Source organism: Malurus melanocephalus, unplaced genomic scaffold, assembly GCF_030028575.1.
Source record: "Malurus melanocephalus ecotype Western Australia unplaced genomic scaffold, MMel_1.1 scaffold_335, whole genome shotgun sequence".
Classification (NCBI taxonomy): domain Eukaryota; kingdom Metazoa; phylum Chordata; class Aves; order Passeriformes; family Maluridae; genus Malurus; species Malurus melanocephalus.
The window spans coordinates 800910-818160 of NW_026623567.1; the positions used below are offsets into that span (position 1 = coordinate 800910).

General features: G+C 44.4%; 1 protein-coding gene across 1 annotated transcript in view; it reads left to right on the forward strand.

The window, feature by feature from the left end:
* GPC4 (glypican 4) overlaps positions 1 to 13151 on the forward strand; it is a 66987-nt gene extending 53836 nt beyond the window's left edge. Inside the window, exons 4-9 of the mRNA XM_057377974.1 lie at positions 332 to 497; positions 6209 to 6339; positions 6542 to 6688; positions 7095 to 7231; positions 9154 to 9329; positions 10259 to 13151. Coding sequence (XP_057233957.1) covers positions 332 to 497; positions 6209 to 6339; positions 6542 to 6688; positions 7095 to 7231; positions 9154 to 9329; positions 10259 to 10467 — 966 coding nt within the window. The 3' untranslated portion in view covers positions 10468 to 13151. The remainder of the gene's footprint in view (positions 1 to 331; positions 498 to 6208; positions 6340 to 6541; positions 6689 to 7094; positions 7232 to 9153; positions 9330 to 10258) is intronic.
* The last annotated feature ends 4100 nt before the right edge of the window (positions 13152 to 17251 follow it).

Below are 17251 nucleotides of genomic sequence, written 5' to 3' on the forward strand. Positions count from 1 at the left end.
AGTGCTGCCTCTGTCCCCTTGGGGTGCCTCTCCTTGCAGCCCTGAGAAAGGTCCCACAGCACACAAGATGTACTCCATGGGGCAAATAATGTTTTGCAGACATGGGGATCCCGTGGAGTGGCAGGTACACCCAAGGTGGTGAGCCAGAACCCTTCCTCCGTTCTCCAGATTTCTGGACCACCTAAGCAGGGACCAGACGGTGATCGCTGACTCCACTGTGTCTCTTCTGCACAGCTCGTTCCCATGCACCTTGGGGTAAATGTGTGGGGTTTTTTTGCTTTAGTGACTGAGGGCTCATTTTCCTCTCCWTTTTTCTTTTTCTCTCGTAAAGGTGAACCCCACGCCACAGGGCACGCGAGCGCTGCTGAAAATGATGTACTGCCCGCACTGCCGAGGTCTGGTGTCAGTGAAGCCCTGCTACAACTACTGCTTTAATGTCATGAGAGGCTGCTTGGCCAACCAAGGAGACTTGGATGCTGAGTGGAATACCTTCATGGGTAAGGCAATATGAGTTTAAACTGTGTGTGTAAGTCTACACTGATACTGCTCCCCTCACCTGGATAGCTTTGTGAGTGGCTGTGCTGAGCTACAGAAGGTTTTTCAGGTATCTGTGATGGGTATCTYTTCCTTCCACACCTCTGCATACAGCACACCTTTTGCCATTTGCATTAACCTCTAAATAAATGAGACTGTTGTGCCAATGACCTTTGTTGCAGAAGCTTTAGGAGGATGGAGGTGCCATGAGCTTATAGGCTTGGAATGTTTCTTCTTGCTGGACCAAGCACATGTGCAGGCWTTTCTTTCCATACTACATCTTGTACATCATTGTTACTATATTGCTGTACTTCCTGAAGCCAGTTTTCTTCTTCAGCAGGCTGGGAATCTCTTTACCAGCCACGAAGAGCTTTGGGAGAAGCTGTAGGCCTGGATTTTACATTAAAAAATTGAATAGCACATGTGTCTGAATCTGTTTTTAAACAGCTCATTTGGTGCTTTGCCACTATCCTTTTGCAGTGGCAGTGGGTTTTGTGTGACACTGTGCAAGTGCTTTTGCCATCCTCTTCCTCCTGGTTGTTATTTTTATTGTGTGCTTTTACRTGGTATCATTCAATACATGAAATTTAGACCAAAATGTTGAATTCTACCCTGGGTCAAGGCTCGTCGGAATTGGCAGCACATCACATTTTGGGGCACAGGCAATAGATAATGTTAAATGTTTTCATTTGTGCTCCTTTTYCAGGAAGTTTGATTTATTTGTGATTGAGCATCCTTTGGGAGCAGTCACTTCACTCCAGTTAATRTGTGATGAAGTGCACATGTAAAGTATCTGCTGCTACTGAAAAGGCTGTGGTACTCTTCTCATCCCACTCATGGAAAAAAAAAAAGATTGTTAGAAAGAAAAGATTTCCCTTTCACCGAGTTGCAAGATAAAAAACAAAGGGAAATTGCTGATAGTTGACATTTAAATCTTAGAACTTGTTTTYCTGTGCTCTGTGCACTGGGTTTTCACTTTGCTGCCCGTGCCAACTGGATGTGTGCGGGGTGTTATTTTCAGAAGGCGTTTTTTTTTGTGTGTGCATTCCATATAGGGAGCTAAATGTGACACTAAATTGGGTTTCCAAGTCATTCTCTGGGAAGCTGATACCCTGCCCCCCCAGTCCTCCCAGCCGTCGTTCTCATGAGAATATTAAGTATTTCAACTACAATTGTTGCTGAAATAGCTCAAAGCCAGGAGACTTGCAAACATCTAGTCCAAGTAGAAAAGAGGAATCCCATGAAAGGGAAGGGCATAATGCCAGAAAACAGACAAAAGCACAAGCAGCTAATTGCTGTAGGTGGTATGCGGCTAAAAACGAACCTCGGGGGAAGCCAGCGAGCCCTGTCACACGAGACTGATCAGGGACTGCATGCAATAATTAAGATTATTAAACAAGACAAAATAAATACATGTGATTCCAGGTTGGAAGCAAAACTTTCTWCTTGCTTCCTTCCCAAAGGGCTTCTTGCCCACTCATTACTTAAGTATGGTATTAAGCTTCGTTACATTTATTGGCAGTGTTTGCTTGATTCTTGCACTCCGGGTTGACGGTTGCAGTGGAGTACAGATACAGCAAACTTAGGCTGTGCTTTCTTTAGACAATTTAATAAGTGAACAGGTGCTGGCTATATTCCAGACTTTGGTTTCTCTCTCAGTTTGCCACTCAAGACAAATTAAATCAAAGTTATCTGGTGTTTAGGGCAAAGCATATGCCACAAATATCTTGCGTGTGTGTTTAAAGGTTTAAATAATTAAAGAAGTAATACCCAAGAAAATTCCCCCAAACCACCTCACAAAATCCCCAAAACCTGCCTCCATGGGCTCAGTGTGATTTTGCATCGTGAGTTTAAGTGCCAAGTTATAGCAATGATTTATTAGGAGTCAAAAGCAGATTTTGAACCTATCAAATCAATTTAAAAATATTTCAATCAGAGCACTTGCAACAAGTGCTGCAAGTCTGTATGTGGGTGCATGTGAAATAGACATTTGTGTGAGTGGGTCTATAAGTAAGTCACTTATGTAAAGCTGGGATGTAAAGTTTGTAGGTTTTTTGAGACAAGAAGACTTTGTAATTCCTTATTTCTCCAAAGTACCATTTAAAGCTGAGGAGTATGAAATAATGACCGAATTGTACTCTTTTCTCCTCTTTAACTATCTAAATTATTTCTCCCTCTATTCCTGACACAATTGTACACCAATTAGACAGGGGTATACTTTGTTTCAAACAGCCTATTGGGGGGYTGGAGCTTTCTTGAATGAACAGTGTTAATCTCCAGTGCCTTTTCATGATTTTTTTTTTCTCTACAAAGGTTTACTCTGCTCAAAGATGTTGAATTCAGGCTCCATATACATATCTGGAGTACTACTTTGTGTGCAAAGAATTTCACCCCCCCCCTCCAAAAAAAGAAAAAAAAAAAAAAAGGTTGTTGTTAATGAATGGTCAAGGTCTTCCCCCTCCTTCCTTCCCCTTTTAAATCAGATCTTGGGGTTAAGACTGAAAACTGCCTTTTGTTCTTCAAGTCAGACAGTGAGGCTGAAGATGTGGGTTTCTGATTATTGGTGGCACAATGAGAAAGAATTGCTTTCCTTCATGAGAGCGAGGTGCTTTGTTGCCAAGGATTGTCTCAATGCCAGTAGCAAGGACAAATGTATGCAAGAGGAAAAGGGTCTTTAAGGGATGGTGCTAGATGGTGTGGCTTGGTTTTTTTTTTTTTTCTTCACCTAAATCCATGTCTATCTCCCTATCACAGGGAGGAGAGACAGTCTTTGTCATGCTCTGTGTTTGTAATACATGACCAGGGTACATTTTTCACTCTGCCAGTTTTGTTTTTTTTTTTGTGAAGCAAAGCTGAGCCACCGTATCATGGCTTATAAATATCCATTACTTTGCACGAGAGCTGCGGCAAATTATTGTTATTTATAATCAACTTCTCTCTCCCCGTAATGGAAAATCTTTTTTTGGGAGATGAGTTGCTCAGAAGGTTTGTTTCTGGAGCTGAAGCAGGAGCCTCCCCTCCTGCGGGCGGYGGCGCCCTGAACCCCAGCCAGGCTCAGTAACGTCAGATGGGGCTGCCGGAGGGAACCACTGCTCGCCACCACTGCTGTGGGGACACCAGCCAGCTCCTGGTGGGAGGTAAAAGCTTGCAGGATGCCTCCAAAATCAAAACTGTGGATGAGGCAGAGCCCCCCCACCCTCAGCCCCTTCTCCTCCTCCCCACCCCTTTCTAATAAAAGTTTATTTCATTTAGCGTTCCTTGCCAGTATCAATCCCAACTCCACTTATTACTTTCCTTATCTTTTCTCGCCAGCTTTGGCTGCTCTGCTGGAGGCCGAATGCATTTTCTCTATCGGCAGTCAAAGCAGAGGCTGCATTCCTGGGCTGTGATACATGGAACGCCATGGCACCCCTGCTAACAAAGGACCCAATTCGCTCTACATTCCCATGGTCTTGTGGATGGCCTGCCCGGCTCAAAGTTTACAAAGATGCCAAACAGCCAGAAGAATTGGGGTTTATGTTTCCTTTCAGTCTTTCACAAACACTTTATTGATCTGTGGCCTTTCCTGGCCACTCAGAGAATTAAGTAGTTACAAAATGGAATGATTTTTCTTTTTTTTTTTTTTTTTTCTAAAAACCCCTGTGCATTTTGTGTGTTTTATTATCTGTCCATTCATAATATTTTTATTTGAAATGAGCGGTTTCCCGCACACTGCGCCGGGATGTTCTTTATGCGCGTGAAAAACCCCAAAAGCTTTGACAATGATGAACACATTTAAGTTGTGCTCCACTTGTTTACAAAAGTCTCCATTTGGTAGCACATCAAAAGCATTTTTCTCTCCTCCGGCACAATGGTATATTCATGCTAGCAGTCATTACTCAGAGATTTGAAGCATCACTTTATTGGAGGCCACCACAATACAGTCTAAGACTCTTTGTTTCATTTGTTATTACCTTCTCCTTTTTTTTCCCTTTTTTTTTTTTTAAATGCATTTAGTTCAGACCTGTTTGTAGTCCCTGACGGCGAAATTCCAGCCATGCCCTGCCAGAGCTCTGTCATTGATGCTGGTGGTGTGTGTGCCTGCAGACTGAGGGTCTTTCCTGGGGCCTCCAGCTCCCTAAACACYCTCACCTTGGTGGAGCTGTGTGAGYGAGAGGGGGTTAATTKTCTGATAGTCCTTTAACTAACACCCAACAAACCTTTAGAATACTGCGTTGCCTTTAAAAAGTGGATTTACAGGCTAGGAAGGCATCTGCTGTTTATGTTGGGTTTATAGTGTTGGATTATTATTATCTTTRTTATGTTTTGTTGTTGTTTTTGTTAGTAATAATAGCTTTACATATACAAATAGCTTAGTTGTATATTTTTCATAGTTTGTGGTCTTTTTAATGTAGTTTATTTAACATGACTCGGGCAYGAAGGCAGAGCTATTACTTAATTGTTCAGTATGTGGAGTTTCTTTATAGGGCTTTTACAGATAGCCGGAGCTCACAGAAGTTTTCTGTTTGTGCACTTAGGAGGAGGATGAATGTCATGAGAAACACTTTACAAGATTAATAGACTGAGTGTGAAACGCCCATTTCTCCTTAATGGAAGAGACCAGGCATATCTTAGGAGCAGRGAGGAGCTCCTTGGGGCCAGAGGGACAGTTGTGTCCTTGTCAGTCAGGCTTGGAAATATTCAAGAATTCCATACAACTGGAAAAAGATGAGTTTGTGGCAGAACATCATGAAGTGATGCAGGAGAGGGGACCAGCAAATGCATTGGGGTTGAGGGACCACAGTGAAAGCAAACAGTAAATTAAGGTTGTGATGGCTGAGGAGAGACGAGAGCTTAGTGCCAGTTATATTCCTGRWGGCAYCTTGTAGGGGACAACYAGAGAAGGGGTTTAAATGCATTGTRGGGTGAGAGCCTTAATGCCAGGAATAATTTCCCAGAGGAAGTAGTGGATGTTCAGTAGCTGCTGCGTTTAATGATGCATTTGATGAGGACGTGCATGTCGGCRCAGGAGGAGTGACCCAGTCTTGGCTGAGGGAATTTCCATCTCTCCTTGCTAAGAGATGTGCCAAATCCATCATGAGTGCACAGCATTCACCCTGCTCTCACACAGACTCCRTTCCTCATGCAGATTGTCCGTGTAATGCTAGGAGGTGCAGTCCCTTGGCTTCCCCAGGCAGGAAAAAGCCTGTAGCTGGCCATAAGAGAAAGATGGTATCAAGGATTTTCTTGGACCCTTGCATGTTGGTGCCTTGTGCTCAAGCCCAGTGTGAAGAAGCCGGTGGCTTTGAAAGCAGCCTTGAAAAACAAATGACACAAGGCAACCTTTAATAAACGAGCATGGAAAGGAGRGTGTTAGTAATGCTTGTTCTGATGGGAGGAGCTGATTACAGGCTGCTGTTGGCAGGCTGTGRTGGCCTTTGAAGTACATGAGCCTGTGGTTTGGGGCTGGCAGCCTGGAAGTGCCTGGTGAAGGTGTAGGCTCTGGGAACGGAGCAAAATGTTTCCTGGAGGTGTGCACTGGTCAGAGGCTACACTGCAGTGGTCAGTGTCTGTGTGCTCAAACTAACTGTTATCCTTGTTACCTGCTGTTCTTGAAGCCCTCCATTTAAAGCCTTCATTTTTCTCCCTGTTGGATTCTCCACTACAAACCTTTGGTTTTCTCTCTCTGTGTTAGATTCGATGCTGCTGGTAGCAGAGAGGCTGGAGGGTCCTTTCAACATTGAGTCAGTCATGGACCCCATTGACGTGAAGATTTCAGATGCGATCATGAACATGCAGGAGAACAGCATGCAGGTGTCTCAGAAGGTAAATAGTCCAAGAGGACACTTGGGATTTATTTATTTAATGTGTTTTATTTCCCTGTTCTTGTCAATATGTTTTTTCTTGACTGGCCTTTCAACTATATATAAAACTGATGTATTATTTTGGGCAGGGTCTGGGCTGGAGCCTGGAGAAGGGAGGCTCTTGTGACCTTTATTTCATGAAATCCTTTCCTTCTCTCACACAGGTTTTCCAGGGATGTGGCCAGCCAAAAACACTTGCCCAAGGCCGGACTGCTCGCTCTGTCTCTGAAAGTGGTTTCAGTGCTCGTTTCAGACCCTACAACCCAGAGGAGCGACCAACAACAGCTGCTGGCACGAGCTTGGACCGACTGGTGAGTGCCTGCTCCTGCTGGTGCCACACAGGTGCTTCATACCCGGGTACCACCGTGTGTAATTGTCCATTTTTAATTTATAGGGTTTCTTAATATTCCTTGGCTGTCTTAAAACTCTCTGAGGGATATAATCTGCCTATGGCTCTAGACATTAATTACCACAACGCTTCTATGTCAGAGAGAAGTGCCTGTGTTAAAAGCTCGGCTTATGAATAATATGTGTTTGAGGAGCAGTGTTTAATTTTGTATTAAAAAAGTAAATCAACCATCAAAAACACGCAGCCTGAAGATCTGGCCTGTACGCGTCTGTTGTGATAAAAAATACCTTCCCAACTTTTACTGAGTATTTGGTATTCTGGATTGTCTTATGTTTCTATGTTTCTTTTTTTTTTCATCTATTTAATAGGTTACTGATGTGAAAGAGAAGCTRAARCAAGCCAAAAAATTTTGGTCATCTCTTCCTGGCAACATTTGCAATGATGAAAAGATGTCTGTAGGCACTGTCAATGAGAACGAGTGCTGGAACGGGAGCGCCAAGAGCAGGTTTGGTGATGCTGCTGGYCCTGGTTAACCCTCTCCCTCTCACCCCAGCCTTTCCCTGCATCCTGGCCCCTCTCCCTGAGCCCTCTTCTCCTGCAGGAGTGATCCTAGCTTGCCCAAGAGTGGCTGCTGCCATTACCCCTTTTGTTTCTGTAAAGGGAAGAGCTGGAATGTAAAACCGAAGTGTTATCCAAGCTCTATGTGGGGGCTTCTTCTAGAGGAGGGAACAAAGTGTAGATATCCAAATGGGGCTTCTCTCCTTGGATATAAGTTTGTTCATGGATTTGGGGAGATGATCTGTACAACATCTTGTATCACAGCCTCAGAGCAGGGTGCTTGTGTTGTCTGACAGTGCTGTTGCCCCAGTGCCACCCCAGTTGGTGTTTCCACCAGGAACTGATTTTTTTTTTTGAGCAAGGGCAGGGATGATGGAGGGTGGAGACCTCCACTGCTGAAGTCAGTGGCACAAGGGGACCAATGGTTTCATTCACACTTTTTATGGAAAAAAAGAGTTACAAAAATCTGTTTTTTTTTTCTTGTAAGGAAGAAATTGCCAATACATGAGCAAGCCAGAGTTTTCTGTCATATGGTTTATGTAACTGTTTAACTTTTATTTTGGAAATAAAAGTTTCTTTTTTTTTTTTTTTTTTTGATTTAGTCCATTTTACTTGAAAATGGCTAAAGACAACTTAAAAATCAGATCTCCAAGAAACAAAAAAAAAAGGCAGTTGTCTGGGGTTTTCCAGCAGTTTTTTTTAGTAATAGCAGTTTTTGCCCTTGATATTTTTGGGCCACAGGACTACACCGTACCTCATATGTTTTGCATTGTTTTGTGTGTGCCTAAAACTCCGCCATGCTTGGCTAGGGCAGTGTTTTGGGCCTGTGTGACAAGAAATGGCTGTGCCTCCTGAAGTCTTGTTTATCAGCAGCTTCTRGGGGCTTTTCATGGCAAATATTGCCTCAGTGCAAGGGCGCCATTACCGAGGGGATGTGGAGACTGGGCAGCACTGGGCAAGGGCAGGCTGGATATTCCATGGGTTAGGCAAGATAATTTGCTTTGGCTTCTCTCTCTTGTGATACTGGTTTTGGCATCATAACTAAAAAAAGTAATGTTTTCTTCTGTTAAACTGATTTTTCTAGCAAGTCAGGTAATTGAAGGAAAGGGAAATGTGTCCTATCTCTAAATATAAGATGATACTCCGAATACCTGTTTCAGGAAATCTATTCTGTTGGGTTTTGTTGCTCRGTCTCTCTTTTAAACCCCGAGGCTGTACATGTGTTCAGACCTGTACACCTTCTGCAGCTGAGCATCTTGGCTCTCCCCTTCTCTGATGTGTGGGGCTGCAGATCTCATCTTCAGCATCACAGATGTTTCTCCTGCTGGGGTTTTTAGGGAAATTGCATCTCATGAGAAGCACACATTCAATATCCCAGTTTGATGGTTAAGATGCATTACTCAAAGCCGGAAAGACACTCTTGCCTCCAGCAGTTACTGTAGGTTTCTGTGGGATTACTATGGTCTCGAAGGTTGTTTGCCCAAAAGTTTCATCTAACTGGGCATCATGGCATCTCAGCACCTTGTTTTGCTCTGTAGCCAGCAGCTAGCTGATTTGTGCTGTTAAAAGCCATTATTAATATAAACCCCAGATCTTCCTTTTCTTTTCAAGTTGGGGAGAAAGTTGTCATTCCCCTGCCCTTGTGGTACAGCATGAATGAAAACAGTGCTTCATTCCACATGCTGCAGAGATTGCAGGGAGGGGAAATGCGGTAAGACGTTGGTGTGAGGTTTAGCACATGGAAAGATCCTTTTGGGCTCAGAATATCACCCAGAAAGCAGGCATTGCAGAGTTCCCATGCTGTCCCTCTTTGGCACGGGATCCTGCCGAGCTGCAGCTCCGGTACCAGCAGGAATGGTTTCTTTTCAGGTATGACTTTGCAGTGACTGGAAATGGCTTAGCAAGTCAGGTGAACAACCCAGAGGTTGAAGTCGACATTACCAAGCCAGACATGGTRATTCGCCGGCAAATCATGGCTCTGCGGGTGATGACCAACAAGCTGAAGAATGCCTACAGTGGGAACGATGTCGACTTCATTGACATAAGTATGTTTGCTGTTGTTTGCTTTCTGCTTTTCCTTTTTTCCCTTTTAATTGGATTTCATGCTAACATGGGTAGCTGGTTAAGCTTCAGCTGTGGGTAAGCGTGTTAGTGAAGAGGGTGGGAGCTGGCCTGTCTGACAGGCTGTGTGAGGAGGAGTGTTCCCATAAAGCCATAGAACRGTTTGGGTTAGAAGGGACCTTTATAGATTATCTAGTCTGACCCCCCTGCAGTGGGACACCTGCTACGTCAGGTTGCTCAGAGCCCCATCCATCCAGCCTGGCCTTGAGTGTCTCCAGGCATAGGGAGCTTGCCACCTCTCTGGGCAACCTGTGCCAGTGGTTCACCACCCTCATCATAAAACCATTTCTTCCTTATATCAATCTAAATCTACTTTACTTTAGTTTAAAACTATTACCCCTTGTTTTATTGCGACAGACCCTGCTGAAAAGTTTGTCCCCATCTTTTTTATAAGCCCCTTGAAATACTGAAAGGCTGCAGTAAGGTCTGGCCGGGGCCTGCTCTTCTCCAGGTTGAACAACCCCAGCTCTCTCAGGCTGTCTTCTTAGGATAGGTGTTCCAGCCTCTGAGCATTTCTGTGGCCTCCTGTGGACTTGCTCCAGATCCTTGCTATGTCTGGAGCCCCAGAGCTGGATGCAGAACTCCATGTGGGGTCTCCAGCATGGAGTAGAGGGGTCGAGTCCCCTCCCTTGACCTCTTGGTCACAGCACTTTTGGGGCAGCCCAGGGTGTGGTTGGGGTTCTGCCYTGCGAGCACACATTGCCCAGGTGTGATGATTGCACACAAAAGCCACATTAACCAGGGGACCCAAGCTTACCTCTCACAAACACCACCACAGCCACGCTCTTCCCTTTCCCCCCTTCTGCCTCATGCAGAGAGCAGAGGAAGATACCAGGTGTGTTTGTCTCCCCAGGTGAGGAGAGCAGCGGGGAGGAGAGCGGCAGCGGCTGTGAGCTCCAGCAGTGCTCCCCGGAGTTCGAGTTCAACGCCACCGAGGTCACTGGGAACTCCAAGAAGAGCGATAAGACCGTGAACACTTCTGCTGCCACCAGGAGCGGCCTATCACAAGCAGCCTTGCTCCTTAGCATTTTGTTCTTGGCCATGCAAAGACAATGGAGATAATTGTGCAGCATAGGGGGAGGGGAAAAGACTTTTATTATCAAAGGTAGAAGGCACCTGCTTTCACTTTTATACCATCTAGAGACTTTGCTTTTTAAGTTAATGGACAACAGTGTACAGTTTTTACTATGTTGCCACTGGTTTTAAGATACTGATTTATTTTTTTTCCCTTGCTATCCTGGGAATAACAGGAATGGGAACTACCAGTCTATCCCGTTCACCAAGAGTCCATGTTAGAGGTGGATAACAAAAATGTATATACAAGCCTGTAGTTAGCTCTGCATTTGTGTCTTTATCACTTTTTTTTTTCTTTTACTGTATTTCTTACAAAAACAAAAACCCCAGGGTCTTCTCTTGGCCTGTAACAAGTATGTGTTTCTGAAATGAGAAATATCTGTACAGAAGCAGGTTTTATTTATCATGTTATCTTATGGGGGAAAAAATAATTGCCCAACAAGCAGAAAATGTTTCATGTAGTTAACTTCCCATTTATCCACATTATAAGTTAGTTGCCTTATCTGGAGACAAGTGGAAGTCATTTGTCTTCATTATGCAGTAAAACAGAAGGTGAAGGCAGAGCTGGTCATCGTGCCAAGAGCCCGGTTTGTGTAGGGCATCCATGTCAGGARCAGGTTTGCTTGCTTTACAGGAGGCTTGGTTAAATTGGAAGGTTCTACAGAGAATTCCCATTCTGCAGACGCTGAGAAGAGCTGTCGTTGGTTCCCCGGGATCCTTGCCTTTAGCTGTAACTCCTGTGGGTCCGTTCCCAACGCGCACCCCCATGGGAATGAGGCATTAAACTTGTTCAGTTGGAAACAACTTGTCGTCTCGCAGATCCAAATGCCAACGTGTGTCTTGTCTGCAAATTTGTTAGGTGAATGCTGGATTGATTTTTTTTTWAAATGGTTTTGGTTYGGTTCTGGTTTTAAGGAATCCTGKGTGGGAGGGCAGGTGGGGAGGGTTTGGTTTGTTTTTACAGGAGTTTTGTTTCCTCTCTGATGGAGGCGAAAGGGAAGGAGCAGGCTCTGTTGCAGGTACATGGGAGCAGGAGCTGGCAGGGCTGAAGATGYCTCATTTTGGGTGTGTTTGGTCTCCTGGGAGCTCATACCCAGCGCCTGTAGCTTTTCAGCACTCCCCGAGACACCCTCCTCTCTCTGCCTGTGCTGTTGCAGTTGGAACAATGTTGTGGTGAACAGCAACTGATGAATAAAAGAAATGTTTATTTTTAAGAAAAGAGATGAAATAATTTTTAAAAGAGTTTAGTGAAAGCAAAGTCTTTGGAAAGACTCAAAATTATTCTGCACGTCTCCTCCTGCTTTGGGTAGCCTTTAGGTCTGGCTGGAGGCTGGGATCCAGCCAGGAGAGCAGTCCAGAGAGAGAAGGTTTGCTCTATTCCACCCTTGTGTCATAAAGGATAATTTTCTATTTTTATATTGAAGCATTAATTACTTGTTAGCTCAGGGTCAGCATTATACTCAATTTTATTTTCACACCAAATTTCTGCAAAGCTATAAAGATGGAGTATTCTTGGCTGGTATAAATAATCCTGGAGGCTTAATTTTACTAGAAGTAGCCAGTTATTTATTAAAACATGATGTTAGTAGAGTTAGGGATATTCTGGCTAGATTATTTTTCTTTAGAAAATAAATCATGGAACCATAAAATTGAAAAAATTATAAATTTATGTGTGGGAAAAAATGGATTGTAAATAGCTAAGTTGCCTTGCGAGGAATTGGAAAATGTGCTGATACTTAGAAACTACCTCAGTTCTGAGGAATTTCCTTTCTAGCTTTGAGTGCTATTGCATTTACTTGGTAGAAGTGAATCTGGTCTCCAATATGTAGCTGAAAGAGTTATCCCTATAGACCTTGTTAGATTGTTTTTAATTTAGAGGGTTGAACTACATCCAGCTGTTTTCTTTCAGCTAAGTTCCCTAACAAAGAGAATTTCTGAATTAAATATTGCTGATGGTTTCCATGACTTTTCCTGATTTGTTTGGTTTCATGGCATTTTCTGATTGCCCTTTAATTATTTAAATGGTTCTAGCCATTTGAATTTTAATCCTGAAATAAACAAACCTTAGATGCACTACCATTGTAAATATATTGAAATAAGGTCTGACTGGATAACCCTTCTGGCTCATACCCAGCTGGCAGGCCAGCAGAGTTAAAAAAGAATAAAAAAGTAAAACTTCTTCAGAGCTCAGAGATTGGTGGAACAAAAGCCCTTATGTTCRGAGGGGCTGCCTGCTCCAACATCTCCCTTCTTGGCCCAAGTGTTCATATGTAAGAAAGTTGCTTGTAAATTCTTCTGGTTTTGAGCATTTCTGCTCAGAAAAGAAAAAAAAAAAACACTTCTGAATTTATATTTATCGTTTTACAACTAATTGCTCACTAATTATTATTCCTTAGTTTGGTACAAGCCACCAATGCAAAGACCCATCAGTTTTAAGCATGTCCAGTTGACTTTGTTAATAGCACAATGGTCTTCCAGTATATAAAGGACAGATTTGTCACCTGGGGCTACAGGAAACAAGAGTAAACATCAATGTAGGATGATCAAAAGTTGTGTTCCTGCTTTTATTTTGTGTTTGTGTGTGAAATTGGCTCTCTGACATGAGCTTGTAAACTAAACCATACGGGTAGGGATGAGGCATGCTCTCACTTCAGGCAAGGCATGTGCTCCCCTCTTTCAGATTTTTTTTCTTCACATAACCAGTGCCATTATGAGCATGATTTAAAGGAAAATTCCCATATATGGAATTAATTATTAATGTTAATGGAGTTGGTAAGTGCGCTTCAAAGGCAAAATGAAGCAGAAAGGTGGTGTCCTTGGCAGCCTGGGAGGTGYTGTCTCCCAAAGAGCTGCAACGAAAAGATCCAGCTCTGAATAGGGCCAGCTTTAACAGCTGAGTGCCTGTCCTGAAATGGCCTCACAGGTGACACGTGGAGAGGGAAAAGGAGAGCACATAATGGGACTGTGATCAGAGTCTCTCGTTTTGTGCCATGTCAGTGCCCCCCAAGTCAGGAAAAATGGCCAGAGCAACGAGAGGAATCCTTCCACACTCCAGGACAGGGTCCTGAGCCAGCCTGGGTTTGTCCTCACAGCCAAGGTGGTTTATTAATCCTGGAGAGGGCAACCCCTCAGAACAGTGGTSATTTCTTAGCCCAGTTGATATTGATGTTTCCATCACCATCCCCTAATYGTGTTGCTGTATGCCTGACTGGACCAGGCAAGCCCTCTGGTGTGGTCCTGGCTCCTTCTTCATGGTAGCATCTGGTGTTGGGCATCTCAGAGCATGGCACATAAAAATCCCTTCCATCTGTTTAGATGCTTTTAATTATCATGTGTCCCACTGTAATTGCCAACCCCATTTGTCACCTTTCTCACAAAGTTCCCCTCTTCCCTCCTGTGGCAGCCCAGTGTGTGAATGTGGCAGTGTCCCCCACTGGTGACAGCAGTAACCAGATCAGTGACAGCCAGTGCTGCAGGGCTTTGCTTGTGCCCTTTTCTTGGCAGCACAAAACCACAGCGTTTTCTCTTGKCCCTGGTGCAGCCCATGCCCCTGGCACATCTCCACAGCCTGGAGTGGCACAGCCAGCACAAACAAGCCTGGAGCATCCCAGGGACCCTGAGAACCAGGGATTGGGGTGTGTGCAAGCTGGTGGGTGTTGCTGYTGCAGGAAATCTGAGGCTGAATAAATGTACCTGCTTGTTGGAGGAAAACAACTTGCACTTTTTGGGTTTTTTAATGCTGATGGCTTGCTTTTTCCATGTAAGCTCAACTGACTGGGATAACTGCAGTGTCTCTGCCAGATGTGATACTCAGGGGACACCTGCCTGCAGTGGTCCATAAGCCAACGTGGCAGTTCCTGCCAGGCTGGCAGGAGGGTTGCCTGAYCTCTGCTGCTTCTCTTCCTCAGAATGTTCTCTAGGACTGGTGGTAATTTAAAAATAAAATGCGTAGACGGGGGTGAAAATTGATGTCAAAACACTGCAATCCTGATCCTAAATGGCAAAGTAGTGCTGTGCTTCATGGCATCTTTCAAATTGTCAGGATTTGATGATCTAAAGTATCTGGAAGATGGGTTGATTAGGGATGATGCAATAGTGGTGGTTTTAGGACCACCTGAGTGTGAACTAACCCTAGCGATAGTTTTCATTTCTTGATAATTCTGTTTGAGGCATCAGGTTTTCTGGGTTTGGTTAGCTTTTCTTSTTGCTTAATCCTCTGCTGTGGTTTGTTTGAGGGCTTGTAACAGTGTAAATTGCCTGGGAAGAGACAGCTCTTTATAGGCTTGCTGTAATTCTGGGTTAARTGTGCTCAAATTGCTGTAATTTGTATCTAATGGATTACATGGATTGAGAGCCCTTTTATAACTGTTGGAGCAAGGAGGGGCTGCTCGGCCTGGGAGGAAGGGATCCTGGGCCTGGCCGCCCCTTTGTCCCTCTCCTGTGGAAGGGAGGAGTGTCCTTTTCACCATGCCAGGGGCTGGACAGCCTGGCACAGCTGGAGGCAGGAGGAGCAGGCAGCTGTGGCAAAGAGGTTTTTGCTAAACCTGAAATGTTTTGGGGGATGCTGATGGCAGCTCCTGGTGGGTTGTTGCTTTCCTCTGGTTACGGTCCCTGTGCTGTTGGGTGGGAACTGCTGGGGTTGTTTTTCCACCCTGGATCTCTTCTGCCTTGACCAAATCGAGACTCTTTTGGTCTCCTTTTAGCCTGCTCACTGTGATTTGGCCCCACRGTTGCTTGCTGCCCTGGCTCCTTTTTCCCCAACCTTTGCTCTTTGTGGTGGCTCCTCTTGTGTRTTCCCTGTGTCCCAGCAGGGAATGKATYTCACCCGTGGACCTTGGTGGTCTCCCCTGCAAGCCATCTCCACTCAATACCAGCCAGAGATTGCTGCAACTGCTTGAACAGAAGTTTTGATTTAAAAAGCAGCTCTGACTTGCATAGACAAATCTGCTCCAGTTGTTTGTCACTGACATGGTTCAGTGGTGGCCCTGGCATTCCTAGGTTAAGGGTTGGACTTGATATTCTTAGAGGTCTTTTCCAGCCTTAATGATTCTATGATTCATTTCAACAATGTCTGTGTTCCTGGTGGTTTTGTGGGAGCTGAGTGGGAGCAGCTTCATCCCTGTCACAGAATCTGGGGTGCCTGTGTCCCTCATTCCTGTACTGCAGCCATAAAAATTCCCCTACAGAGCTGCTCATCTCCCCAGCGTGTGCTGCCACAGTCTCCCTGTACGTGTGTCATTAATTCGTGTAATCCGATGCAAATCAATATGCTAAACCCCTCGTTAATTGGGTTACTGATTTATACTAATGAGACTTAAAATCTTGGAGAAGGTTGAGGGTATTTGTTTCTCCTCTGACAAGCTATTGTCAGCCCCACAATGGCTGGCCCTTGGCTGGGCTGGTAATTGCCTCCTGACTGTATTTGCATCTACATAATGGCAAGGATGTTAGCAGGAGCTAAGACATCTCATCTTTTCCTCTGAACAGGAAAATTCAGGATTAGCAAGGTGGAATGCAGTTTTCCAGCAGTTGCTGGCAGCCCTGTTGTGTAGGGTGGCTGCTCTTCACCTACAGCTCGGCTTTGCTGGTTGTTTCCATTATTAACCTGCTTTTCTTCGGAGCTTAATAAGCTCAGCCATAAAAATCAGGCCTGCCTGAAAATCTGGCACATTAAGAATTGGCCAGACTTTTATTTTTTCTGGTGGGAAGAGCTGGTGATTATTTTTAGAAGAAATTGTTTCGTCTGTGAAATTTAATGGGTTGAAATGCTGTTTTGGCATTCACGAGCCTTCAGACCAGCTTTGTTGAAAACCCCATTTAGCATCACCAATAACGCAGTAATGCTGAGGATCCCCAGGGACAGGCAACTGAAACAATAGCCGGAATCTTACATTTTTGAAGCTAATTGTTGTACATGTTCAGCCGTTTTCCCCATGCCACTACCACACACCGCTTGCTGTCTTGYGCAAGATGCAGATCTGAGGACAGTTAAGTCCACAGGAGGCATTTCAGTGACGTTAACAGGAGGTGCCTCTGCAGTTTTCAGGACTCTTTAATGGAAGCAAGGTCACAGGTACATAAGCACAGGATTCCTGCAGCAGAAAGTTATTTGGGGTTTTTTTTTTTCTTCTTTTTTTTTTTTCATTTTTATTGTTTTTTTCTGGCTGCCTTCATTTCTGTCCTCATAAAAGAGTGTGTTTGTATTGGAGCTGGTATGTGCAATCCTAAAGACATAATTCCTGTGTGACAGGGCTCTGGAGGCAGCTCTCRATGATTATCTTCACACCACCCCTCTGATTTTGCATGAGTAGCCATCCTGCTCTATTTGCAGGTGAGGAGCTGGGCACCCCAATAAATGGATAGAGGAGTTAGAGAATGAGTGGCTCTCACTTGAAGAGTCCTAAGAGACTTCATAGTTTTCCTTGAATTTCCTGTGTACTAAGGCCATGCTGCTTTTCAGGAGGTTGTTTCAGGTAAAATGCCTCACAGAATGAGRCAACTGTGATGACTTCTGAGCGCCTCCAGGGCCTTTCGTGTTTTGGGGCAAGTGGGGACTTTGGCTGCTGTGTCACAGCTTTCTTTTGTTTTCTGATAGAAAAAGCAATCCAAATTTGGRAAAAAAACCCCAGAAACATGATCAGTCTTTATTCATTGTTAAATTCTTTGGATGGCTGTGCGTTCAAAACCACTCCAGTACTGAACAGGAATTTGTGCTACAAAACAGTGATGGGATTCTCAGTTTTGAGCAGGAAGAGTTGGGGTCAGTGTTTAT